General features: G+C 32.9%; 1 protein-coding gene across 1 annotated transcript in view; it reads left to right on the top strand.

Moving 5' to 3' along the window:
• The first annotated feature begins 1,006 nt into the window (after positions 1-1,006).
• CYLD (CYLD lysine 63 deubiquitinase) overlaps positions 1,007-12,745 on the top strand; it is a 69,072-nt gene continuing 57,333 nt past the window's right edge. The window contains exons 1-5 of the mRNA XM_044659723.1: positions 1,007-1,510; positions 3,195-3,497; positions 5,310-5,415; positions 11,218-11,226; positions 12,642-12,740. Of these exons, the coding sequence (XP_044515658.1) occupies positions 1,007-1,510; positions 3,195-3,497; positions 5,310-5,415; positions 11,218-11,226; positions 12,642-12,740 (1,021 nt within the window). The remainder of the gene's footprint in view (positions 1,511-3,194; positions 3,498-5,309; positions 5,416-11,217; positions 11,227-12,641; positions 12,741-12,745) is intronic.

Below are 12,745 nucleotides of genomic sequence, written 5' to 3'. Positions count from 1 at the left end.
GTGGTTTGTTTAGAATATGTGAAGTAAGAGTCATGTGATCTCTGGTAAATCATATCACTTTTAGGGACTTCAGTTTCTTCTTTTATAAAATTGGAATGGGAGTTGGATAGGAATTAAATTGAATGGATATAATGTCCTTTCCAAGTCACAGTTCTGTGATTTTTTGAAAATGAATTCCCTGGTCTAATGTGCATGCCCCTTCTCTTTCCTTCCACCTACCACATGCATGTATAAATGACATAATCTTTAATCAGTGTATATGAAATTAAGAGTTATCACTTAATTACATAGAAAATGTTTAGAGTATAATAGGCTATACTTTTTAAAAATATATGTACCTTTTGCAGGTTTCATGTTAAAATAAATCATAAAAATAAATGTTATTCAAGTTAAATGTTTTCTTGTTTTAAAATTTAGAGAATTAGATAATTACGTTAATAAAAATTTAAAAAATTTCTTTGTAAATTTTGAGATTTTTTTCCCCTTTGGCTTGAATTTTACCAACAACTTTATAAGCACTACTAAAGTAGCTTTTTACCTGCTTTATGTCGTGATAAGTTGTGCCACTTATCTCCTGAGTCATTTGCTTACAATAATTTATATATAAAATTACATATAAAATATATAATATGAATGTGTCTATGCATTGGGATAAGTGAATGTATTTATAGTATACATATGTATGTATACCTTTCCTTTGAATCTTTTTCTTCCTGTATATAGCTGAAATATTCTTAGGATTGCTTCCATTGCATACATGCTCATAATAACATTAAGAAGTGATACAACTTTTATCATAGTTTATGTTGAAAAAAGTTTAAATTTCTTTTTGCTTGTCCTCTAGGCTTTTTGATTTGAGATATTTTTAGAACATGGACATCAATTTGCTAAAACCAAAGCTTGAGACTGCCAATGAAGGTGTTTTTTGTTTTTTGGGGGGCCATTTTACTGCAAATATGCTAGTGATTCCTTTTTCTTGAATTAATCTTTCAAACTTAGAATCACAATGAATTCAGGCTTATGGAGCCAAGAAAAAGTTACTTCACCTTATTTGGAAGAACGGATTTTTTATTTGCTTCTGCAAGAATGCAGTGTTTCAGACAAACAAACACAAAAGATTCTTAAAGTACCTAAAGGAAGCATAGGACAATATGTTCAAGATCGTTCTTTGGGCCATGCAAGAATTCCTCTTTCTAAAGGCAAGAAAAATCATATTGGTTTAAAAATTTTGGAGCAGCCACATGCAGTCTTATTTGTGGATGAGAAGGATGTAGTAGAAATAAGTGAAAAATTCACAGAATTGCTTTTGGCCATTACCAATTGTGAGGAAAGATTCAGTTTGTTTAAAAACAGAAGCAGACTAAGTAAAGGCCTCCAAATAGATGTGGGATGCCCTGTGAAAGTACAGCTGAGATCTGGGGAAGAAAAATTTCCTGGAGTTGTACGCTTCAGAGGACCCTTGTTAACGGAGAGGACAGTGTCGGGAATATTCTTTGGCGTAGAATTGCTGGTAAGTGTGACAAGCTATGTGGAATGTGTAATTTGTTGAGTTTTTTGAGGGGACGGCTGTTGAAGGGGAAAAGTGTACAGTTAAAAATAAAATAAGATTTTTCACAAGACTTCTGTGTTTTTTTTTTTTTTTTTTTTTTTTTAAACCCTTACCTTCTGTCCTGGAATCAATACTGTGTATTGGCTCCAAGGCAGAAGAGTGGTAAGGGTAGGCAATGGGGGTCAAGTGACTTGCCCAGGGTCACACAGCTGGGAAGTGTCTGAGGCCAGATTTGAACCTAGGACCTCCCGTCTCTAGGCCTGGCTCTCAATCCACTGAGCTACCCAGCTGCCCCCAAGACTTCTGTGTTTTAATTGTCCTCCTCTTCTCCCCCCCCCCCCAGGATGTGTTGAGCTCTTTTAGGGCCTTATTGCTAGGACTTAAAATGTAATGCTATATTGAACATTCCAGAGTGATTTACTTTAAAGGTAAAATAGAGAATGAAATTAAACACAATGGTTAAGATCTTGTCTTTGAAATTTCCTAATACATAAAAAAATGAATTCTAATAATACTATGTTGGAATTGCAAACCAATTGTTTAATTAAATAAATTCCTAATGGTTTTAAGATGTATCATTTATGTGTTTTTTAGACATTGTTCTCTCATTATATTTATATCATATAGAAGTTAACACTAGTCAGGAAGACCCGATTTCAGATCTGAGCTCAAACACTTAATAGCTGTGTGGCATTGGGCAAATCACTTAGTCTCTATTTGCCTCAGTTTTCTGAACTGTAAAATGGGGATAATAATATCCACCCCGCAAGGTTGCATCAAATAGATAATATTTGAAAAGAGCACAATGCCTGGCACAAAGTAAGTGCAATATGAATGCTAGTTATTGTTGTTATTATGATGAGTTGGTTATACATGAATAATTTGGATAAAAATTTTCTATAAGGTATAGTAGTTTGACAGTTGTCCCGTCCCATTTATCACTATTCAGGGAAGTAGCATGGTAATAGTAGAAAGAGAACTGAACTGAGTCAGGAAAACTGGATTTTAATCCCATATCCTCTTATGAGCTGAATGAACTTGGACAAACCACTTAATGGTGCTGATCTTTAGATTCTTCATCTGTAAAATGGATTTAATAATACTTTTTCATTTGTTAGTTTTGAAGATTAAGGGAGATGATGCACATGAAAACATTTTAAAAACCAGGAATTTATACATATCTAAATTATTTCTATTACTAATTAGTAGTAGTTAACATGCTAGATAATTATGTGACTATTACATTTGTTTTTAAAGGTATCATATCTTATTAAACTAAATGTCAATTACACTTCAATTGCATGAGCTTTGCATTTTTGTCATTTTGTGAATGGAATAATTTATATTTACCTATTAATTTTATAAAAATGATTAGAAAAAGAATATTTCTTCATAGATATTGATGGTCTTTTGATACTGTCAAAACTATAAAATAACTTACTCAATGACCATACATAAATACATTGAGTTATAACTTTTACTATATTTTCTATTTATAGACAAGTTTTTTTTTTTAAACTTTCACTCAAGTAACTGTCAGCTTTAGACAATTGCTAAATATTTTTGCTTTTTGGGTTTGGACCTTTTATAAAATTAGCTCTAATATTACCTATCAAAAATTTTTTTTTTCTCTATTTAAATCTAGGAAGAAGGTCGGGGTCAAGGTTTCACTGATGGAATTTACCAAGGGAAACAGCTTTTCCGGTGTGATGAAGATTGTGGTGTCTTTGTAGCTTTGGACAAATTAGAGCTTATAGAAGATGATGACAGTACATTGGAAAGTGATTATGCAGGCCCAATTGACATGATGCAGGTTGAACTTCCTCCTTTGGAAATAAATTCTAGAGTTTCTTTGAAGGTTGGCGAAGGTATAGAATCCGGAACAGTTATATTCTGTGATGTCTTGCCAGGAAAAGAGAATTTAGGATACTTTGTTGGAGTTGACATGGTAAGACCTCTAAGGTTTCATTGGGGGAGAGGGGACAGGGTGGTTTGAATGTGTATTAGTTGGATATCCAAACTTCTTATTAAATCAACAAAGAATCTGCCTATTGAATGTGCAAAGTGGAACATTTGTGGAGTATGGTTTTAAAAGTGTTTTCTAAGTGTACTTTATTTTGGGGAATTTACATGTTGAAAGAAGTCAGGAAATGTAGGTTATGTAATAAGAGTCCACTTTATCTAGTTGTGACATTGATTAATATTTCTACTTAAAAAAATTGCTACTTAAAAAAAAGTGACTTTTTGCCTATTTTATCACATTATATTGTTCGCTTTTACTTTTAATCCAAGAGTATTAAATATACATTTATTTGTTTTTGAGATATTTCTCCACATTTTTAGTTGATTTGGCTTTAATGAAAAGTATTGCATTACTTTTTTTTTTTTGAATATGAGAAGGTGTCATAATATAAGAACAAGCTCTTTAGAAGAAGTAATTTTTGATATTGCTTTTGTTTGGAGGTTAGAGTAATAAAAAAAATAAGCCCTTAATCAAAATAATTAATATATTCCTACATGGAAAATTTTACCAGTAGCATTACTTGCCTAGGAGAAAAGAAAGAAGGCTAAAAGTATGTTTTCAGTTTTTCAGTGTGAATGAGATCTGTTCTTCATTCCTACTTTGTACTAAAAGGGAGAAAAAATATTGAGCTTCAGCATGGAGAACTCATTAGACATAAGGAAGTGCTTAATATAGAACTATTAAACTCCTGAATGAGAGGTTGTAAAATTTCTATTTTTTATATTTTTAATTTTAGAAAACCTATCTTTGGTAGTTTAGGCATAGTTCTTGAAGGAAAAAAGTAAGATATTGGACTCTCCAAGTCTTTCAGGTCTTGTTATCAGTTGACTCTGTGAGTGTACTATATTATAGATAATAGTAAATAATCATTTGTTACACATTTATTATATTCAAGACACTGCACTAGGTATTATGGGATTACTTATAAAATAATCACCTTCTGGAGGCAGCTGGCTAGTTCAGTGGATTGAGAGCCAGGCCTAGAGACAGGAAGTCCTGGGTTCAAATCAGGCTTCAGACATTTCCTAGCTGTGTGACCCTGGGCAAGTCACTTGACCCCCACTCCCAACCCTTACCACTCTTCTGCCTTGGAACCAATACATACTATTGATTCTAAGGTGGAAGGTAAGAGTTTAAATTTTTAGTTCTTCAGGTGAAATGATAGAATTGTTTAAAAGTATTGTATACCCCACCCACCCTCAATGAAGATAACACATACTCTTACTTTGATGATCTCATTAGTCCTTCCATCAGTACTCTTTCATACCTTGCAACCATTATTTATGTTGTGCTGGCATTGAATATTAAAATTAAAATTTTTATATTTAAATTTCAATTTTAAAGATTTACAAGCACTAAAAGATGTTAAGTAGTGATCAAAATAGGAAGAATTTTAATCAGAGTTATTTCTGGAGAAGTGGGAAAAAAATCTAATTTTGGAAACAATTTTTATCTAGACTAATGTTTATGTTGTTACATGTGGAAAGAGAAGGTAGTTATACAGGAAACATTCTTTCATAGAGTAGAATATGAAAAAAATATTAGATACCTTGCCTATGGATTTGCTATAATAGTTCTTGGATTACATTTTCCAAAATGTGCTGATAATCTTATGACAGCTTTTCATAGTGCATCAGTTTTTTTCGAGCACAAAAGATTAAATTATTTAAAGAAAAATTTCTGGGATAACAAAACTGAAAATGTAAATTTCTGAATGTTTTTATTTTCAATTTCTAGGATAATCCTATTGGAAATTGGGATGGAAGATTCAACGGAATACAACTTTGTAGTTTTGCAAGTGTGGAAAGTACACTTCTGTTGCATATCAATGATATCATACCAGGTGTGTTTTATGTATTTAAAAAGCCTGTGTCATATGTATATCTGAACATTCTATATTTGAAGCCCAAAATCTGTTAACTTTCCAATAAGCATCTATTTTACCTTTTATTTTTTAATGCAATATTATATTTGCACAAAAAGGTTTTTTGTGTTACTATAAAACAAAGGGCAAATATTGCTTTACTTTTAGAAGTACGAGGTGAAATGTGTAGCTTTACCATTCATTTTTTCTTGTACTTTAGTTATATTATGTTTAATTCTCTTTATTTCTATAAGGATTTTTTTTTAAACCCTTGTACTTCGGTGTATTGTCTCATAGGTGGAAAATTGGTAAGGGTGGGCAATGGGGGTCAAGTGACTTGCCCAGGGTCACACAGCTGGGAAGTGGCTGAGGCCGGGTTTGAACCTAGGACCTCCTGACTCTCACTCCACTGAGCTACCCAGCTGCCCCTCTATAAGGATTTTAAAGTTACACTTTTTCCAAATCATAAACAACCCAGCTTATGTTTGTTTGTATGCCTGTCTCTTTTTGGGGAACGGGAAGAAGAGAGCTGGCGGGAGGAGGAATGAATGGGGATAGTGAAATGAAGGAATTTCTACAGCAAGTTCTTTTATCCTAATATAAATCATCTTTTGGCCAGTTATGAAGTACTCTGTGTATATCAAATGCCTATTATAAAAATATTAACTAGGTCTAGGTCTTGCCTTTGATGTTTCTATTGTATAGTCTAGAACTTTTTTTTTTTTTAATGTTAACATAAAATCAGAGGCGGAGAGCATTTGTTAAGGTATATCATGTGGTTCATGAATAAAAAGACTTGCTTTGTAAGAGATGACAAACCTGCAAGCAGTGACTTTTAGTTTTAGCTTAAGAGTCTATGAATGTATGAATGTCTTTGGCATGGGAAGACTTGAAGGTTACACAGATTACTTGTTTAGCCATACTCACACATGCTTTTAATGCTCATCTCCTGACCGACCATACTATCTGTGTGACTCTGGGTAAGGTCACTGGGCAGTTCTCAAGGACCTGGTTAACTTTAAAATTATAAGTTGCAGAGAAGATGCTGACCTACATTGATAGAAAGAGTTTATCTGTAAGTTCCCTATACCAGTGAAAGGCAAATTACAACCTGGGGGCCAGAAGGGGCCCCCTGAAATGTTCTCTCCGAAGTGTGACATTATTCCCAATCTGACGAATACAGTGAGGAGGACACAATATAATGAAACTTTGAAAGAGTTGCCTTAGAAACAGACTGACAGATGAGCATTTCCTTTCCTTTGGCCCCCTCTTTAAAAATTTTGCCCATCACTGCTCTATACCAATGAAATCTCAGGCACAGTCCCTATCTCTATTCCTAAGCAGCTGTTTTTAAAGTGATTTTTTTTTTCAGGTTCTCCTATGATTACTAGCACCATTAGGTAGGCAAGCCAAAGCAATCTTTATCCCTGCGTCCCTAGTGCTATTTTTGACATGGATAAAACTTTTGAATTTCTTTTCCATTTCTTCTCTGTGTCTCAGTTTACTTATTTATAAAAAGCAGGAACTGAATTAGGTAAGTTTTAATAAGGTTTTTTTCAGCCGTGACTTTATGACAAATGATCAGTTCCTAATGTTTGATCATTCCTTTTCTGTTGGGTTGACAAGTAATATTCGAGGAGGCTAAAGATTAAGCAAGAAGGCCTTTAAAAAAACTGCAGTGCTTGTTCACTATGTTTTTCAAATTACAAAAGGTATTAAAAATAATAGGAAATATGAGATGAATCCCTTTTTTTGCTTTCAGTTCTGAGATAATTTTCTGCACCTGGATTCTTTAGAATAATTTTTTTTTTAGTATGATAATTGGAATCTTGACCATTTCATCTCTATATTTTAGGAACAAGAATTTTGTATTAGACAAAAACGTTCTTATGCATTTTGTTTTCACTAATGACATTTTGTATAAACGTTATCTAAGCTAGAAATGTTAAATTTAGATCTATGATATTTCTTTAGTATTTTCTAATATATAATAATTTGTAAAAGTCCAAGGATCCTTTCTGTTTTTTCAGAATAGGTATTCAAAATACAAAACAGTAAGTAATGTCTGTAGATATTTTTATTTTCAGATTTCACATTGTTTTGGCCTAGCATTAATATCAGTAGAAACATGAATAGAAAGAGTCCCCCTTAGTAAATTGTTTTTATATTAGTGATGATGAATTTTTTCTGATCCTTTTATTCCCATCTATCCTGTTTCCATGGTGATTAATGACATATATTTCTTTGATATCTGGCCACGTTAAGGCTACAAGTCTATAGCTATGGAGTAGAGCAAAGCCAAATCCATGACCAAACATAATTAGCATGATGATTATTATAGTTAGTATAAATAAAACTTATTCATAAATAAGCGAAGGCATTTTCATTGGTTATCCTATTATCACCTAATCAGAAAGATATCATTAACACTAATAATAGCTAGCTCTTATTTTGCTCTGAATTTAGCAAAACACTTTTATATAGTCTCTCACTTGATTTTGACCCTGCCACGAGAACCTAGTGTGATAAATGCTAATTTTTTCCTGATTTTACATATGAGAAAACTGAGGCTGACACCCAAAGTCACACAGATATTTTTTAATGGACTCTTGAAGATGGAGGGCCTTCCTATCTTATCCTTTCTATGGCTAGTTGATTTTTCTCTATTCACAGGTAGACATTAGAAATATATAAGAAGTAGGCTTTTAAAAAAGAATAGCTCTGTCAATGACTAAAGAACAACATACACAATTGGATCCATATAAATAAAAACAACATTGAAAAGAAAAAATTATGGGAAAAACAGTGTCAATTTAGTAATGTACTATCGAAGATATTATTTTCTATTTAATTGAGAAACTAATTTTATTGATATTTCTTAATATTTATTTATGAACTCCCCTTTTTAAGGGGGTTTGTTTGGCAAGCTCTGTAATGAGCACTGAGGATATATATATATATATATATATATATATATATATATGTATATATGACAGTTCCTGTGATTTAGGAGTTCACAGTCTAAGAAGGGAGATAACATGTAAATAATTATGTGCAAACAAGCAATATGTAGGATAAATTAGAAGTAATCCAGAGAAGGAAGGGGACAAGCATTAAAGGGGACTGGAAAAGACTACCTATAGAAGCTTGGATTTTAGCTGAGACTTGAAGGAAGCCAGAGAAGCCAGGAGGCTCCTACAGAGTGCCTAACAATTGACCACATTGGCTCTGCTTAGTAGCTTCAAGTAAGGGTGAAGCTCCTGATTTCTCAAACAGATGCAGTCAAGGAATTGTCATGTTAAGACAAAACATACCACTGCATAAAAAATGAAGCAATGAAAGCTGAAAAATAATTCATTAGTGCTAAAGTTTTTTTTTTTTTATGAGAACCTTTTTAAGTATAAATGTGATTTTCTTTCACGTGTTAGAAGCTCTCCTATTTGAACATGTTAGTAAATCAATCAGTGGTCAATAAACACTTATTAATCACCTTCTGCATGCTGGGGATACAAATGCCAAAAAAAAAAAAAAAAAAAAAGAAAGAAAGATAGTCCCTGCCCTCAAGGAGTTTACAGTCTAATGGGGAAAGATAGCACACAAAAGAAAGCTAAAAAAAAGGTTGGGGAAATATAAGAAATGAAGATTTCTTATAAGAAATATAAGAAAATGAAGAACCCAAGTGATGAGTTCTAACATGATGATGAGATTATTCTAGTAGTGAGTTTCATGTGACTAGGTCCTAAAGAATGAAGTGAGATGAGAAATGAGATGCTTGAGCTGAATTCTTCTCTCCTTAACTGGAGGTTTGGAATTCATGGTCCCAATCACCAGAGAGAGGCAGAGCATAGAGATGAGATCTTGCAGGATGTTGAGGTTATCTCCAAAATGAGACATTAAGCTAATATCAATTAAAGTATAATATTTCTTATAAAAATATACACACATGGGGGCAGCTGGGTAGCTCAGTGGAGTGAGAGTCAGGCCTAGAGACGGGAGGTCCTAGGTTCAAACCCGGCCTCAGCCACTTCCCAGCTGTGTGACCCTGGGCAAGTCACTTGACCCCCATTGCCCACCCTTACCACTCTTCCTCCTATGAGACAATACACCGAAGTTAAGGGTTTAAAAAAAAAATCTTAAAAAAAAAATATACACACATACTTTTCTTGATATATTTAATAATAGTTGATTAATTCAATTAATAAGATTGAACGAGTTATAGGACCTGGTTTCACATCCTAGTTCTGTTACTATCCATGTGACTTCTGGCAGTCATGTAGTCATGTAGTCATGTGACTACTACTTAAACTCTCTGCTCCTCCCTTAATTTCATTATCCATAAAATGAAGGCCGTATTCTCTTAAGATTTTTCCAGTTATACATCTCTTATCCAGTATTATTCCTTAAGATTATATGGTTAATTGTGAATGTTCTTAACCAATTCAGAAACATATTTGAGGACTTAAAGCACTTTTTTTCTTTTATCTTATGGAAATAATTTTCTAATGGTCAGATTTCTTTTATTTCTAAGAGAGGGAAATGCTGATTTTATTAAACTTAACCTACATTTTAAATTTTTTATTTTTTAATTAAAAAATGAATTCATATTGAGCACACTAGGAGTCTCGGGGAAATTGTCCATTTATAGTATAATTTTAAGGAAGAAAAAGACACCCAAAATGTGAAGTTTAGCTCATGTATAATGGATAGTGTTTTCCTCAGCATAGAACACTCCAAGTATAGAAGAAAGATTTGAAGTATTTTCTACTCTGGGGCTCTGCATCATCTGTATTTCTCTCAGTATAGTTTTCCATATTTCAACTTGGTTTGAAATGTAAATCATCCAAGAGAGATTCTCAGTAGCAATTAACTGTATTTCTTTGCTAACTCCTTCCCCCCCCCAATCTACCATTTATATTCCCATTGTGTACCTAAACAATAGATTTTGTTTTTTACTATTTATTATTTTTTGTGGATTAAACAAAGAATAATTGTCAAGTCTTGGTGTCTGGCATTATATTAATAAATGTTGAATACTTGCTTTCTTTGGGAATCAAATGTCAGACATATGTCAGACCTATGCTGCACCTGTATTTGTCATTTTGTGAGATAGGGGCTATCACTGCTTCCATAGGAGCAGCCAAGAGAAAAGGAGAAGGGAAAAATAAAACAGCAGTTAACGGTGGTAATTACTATTATTACTTTTAATTACGAATGTTAAAATGTAATATCTATTTTAGATATAATGTACTGGAGTTGACTGGCTTTTGAGGTCTTTTACATCAGTTAATTATCTTAATCCAAAAAACTATTTATTCTCAGTTTCTTTGATTTATTTTAAAAAAGCTTGAGATTTTCTGATATTTTCTGCACTTAAACGTCTATGATGTGCTATGCTATTTACTATATTGGGACAATCCAAAGAAATATTCCTTTACTTGGTTGCTTCTTATCATATTTAACATCTTTTTTTTGTCATAGGCTTGAATAATTTACCACTTTAATTTGTGAATTAAAAAATAAATACTACAGTTAACTTAAAAGTTTAAGCCAATATAGTCGAGGCTAATTCCTGTAGTAAATGCAGTGTGGTAATTTAGAAATGTGTATTTTTTCCTCAGTGGAAAAATGACCAGTCACTACTTGGAGCTAATTAATACAATATGATTTCCATTTACTCCATTTTTAAAAGTGGCTTCTCCATGTGTTAAAATGTAAACTTTTTCCATTTTTTCCTATCTTCCAAAATCTACTTTGGGTGATACGATTTGGGCTGATTTACAGCTTTATCAGGTATGATTTTTAAGTGTTATGTACATCTTGTGGAATGTGATGCAGATATTTTCAAGGACTCTATTTCCATATTGATTTTTACACAAATAGTTTAAAAATATTGATATTTAATTCAAAGTGGACTTTATGATTTTGTACTGGTTTTGGTGCTATATGTGATTGCAAAATTTTATTAGCATTGCTTAGATAAATTAGAAAATCTGCTACAAAAAGTATTACTATCTTTGGATGCTAACTTATGTGCATATGCCTCTGTGTTTAACATATTGCATTTATATCTATATTCATCATACACTATTGGAATTGAATAATTTTATAATCCTAAACTATGCATGCAATTTTATTTGTAATCTTAAAAACCAGACTGAGCATGTTTATAAATGGCTAAAGTTTGAGAAGGTAATGTCTTTATTAAACCTGTTTGAGTTTTGGTTTTTAAAAAAAATTGAAGAGGAATAATATTTTCCAAACATATATTAAGCTATGTGGCAGGTACTTGTTAAGCTAAAGGAAAGATAGTTCCTGCTCTTAAGGAGCTTACCATCTAAAGGGGAAAGACAACAAAGACAAGATAGAAAGGAAAACTTAAAAGGAGGAGGAAACGGGGAAAGTGGTGATGATATGGAATACCAAGGCTAATGAGATTGTGAAAGATGAGGTTGGGGCAGCTAAGTGACTCAGGAGATAGAGAGCCAGGACTTGGAATCAGGGGCCTGGGTTCAAATCTGATCTAGATACTTCCTAACTGTATGACCCCAGTGAAATCACTTGACCCCACTGCCTACCTGTTGTTGCTCTTCCGTCTTAGAATTGATATTAGGACATAAGGTAAGGGTTTAGAAAAGTAAAGGGAAAAAAAAAGATGAGGTTTTCAAAATGATGAGCTTTCCAGGGCATGGTGAAGAAGTTACAAAAATCCAAAAGTAGTACAGCCAGGTGAGAAATGAAATGTCTGAGTTGAGCTCCCTCCTTTAAATTGAGAGTTTGGAATTCATGGCCTCACCCTCCAGTCAGAGCGGCAGTACAACGTAAGGATAATACATGGTTTGGTGGAGGGAACAACACTAGATTTAAGATCAGAAGACCTGGGTTTAATTCCTGACTTTGACCCTTTATTAGTATAAGCCTGAGTAAATGACTTCCCTTCTCTGTGGCTTCAGTTTCCTCATCTTTAAAATGAGGTTTGATTGAATGAATGCTTACTATATCTTAACTTCTTGTTACTCTCTTTGGAAGTAAGATGCTTTTTATCTTTAATGGCACCCACAAAATTGTAAATTTGTGACATGTTAACCATACAAATGTTGACTTTTTAAAAATCTGCTCTAGAAATATCCTTTTGCTTGATTTTTGCTATTTTTGCTTTAATGCACTTCTTAAGATTGATGACTTGAAAAGTCTTTTTAATGTTTTAGATAGTGTGACACAAGAAAGAAGGCCTTCCAAACTTGCGTTTATGCCAAGAGGTGGTGGGGATAAAGCTTTATCCAGTCATAGTAAACCAAAGGCTACAGGTATG

This window comes from Gracilinanus agilis, chromosome 2, assembly GCF_016433145.1.
Source record: "Gracilinanus agilis isolate LMUSP501 chromosome 2, AgileGrace, whole genome shotgun sequence".
NCBI classification, from domain to species: Eukaryota; Metazoa; Chordata; class Mammalia; order Didelphimorphia; family Didelphidae; genus Gracilinanus; species Gracilinanus agilis.
The sequence above is the reverse complement of the archived record's forward strand: the minus strand, read 5'-3'. Positions and strand labels throughout refer to the sequence as shown.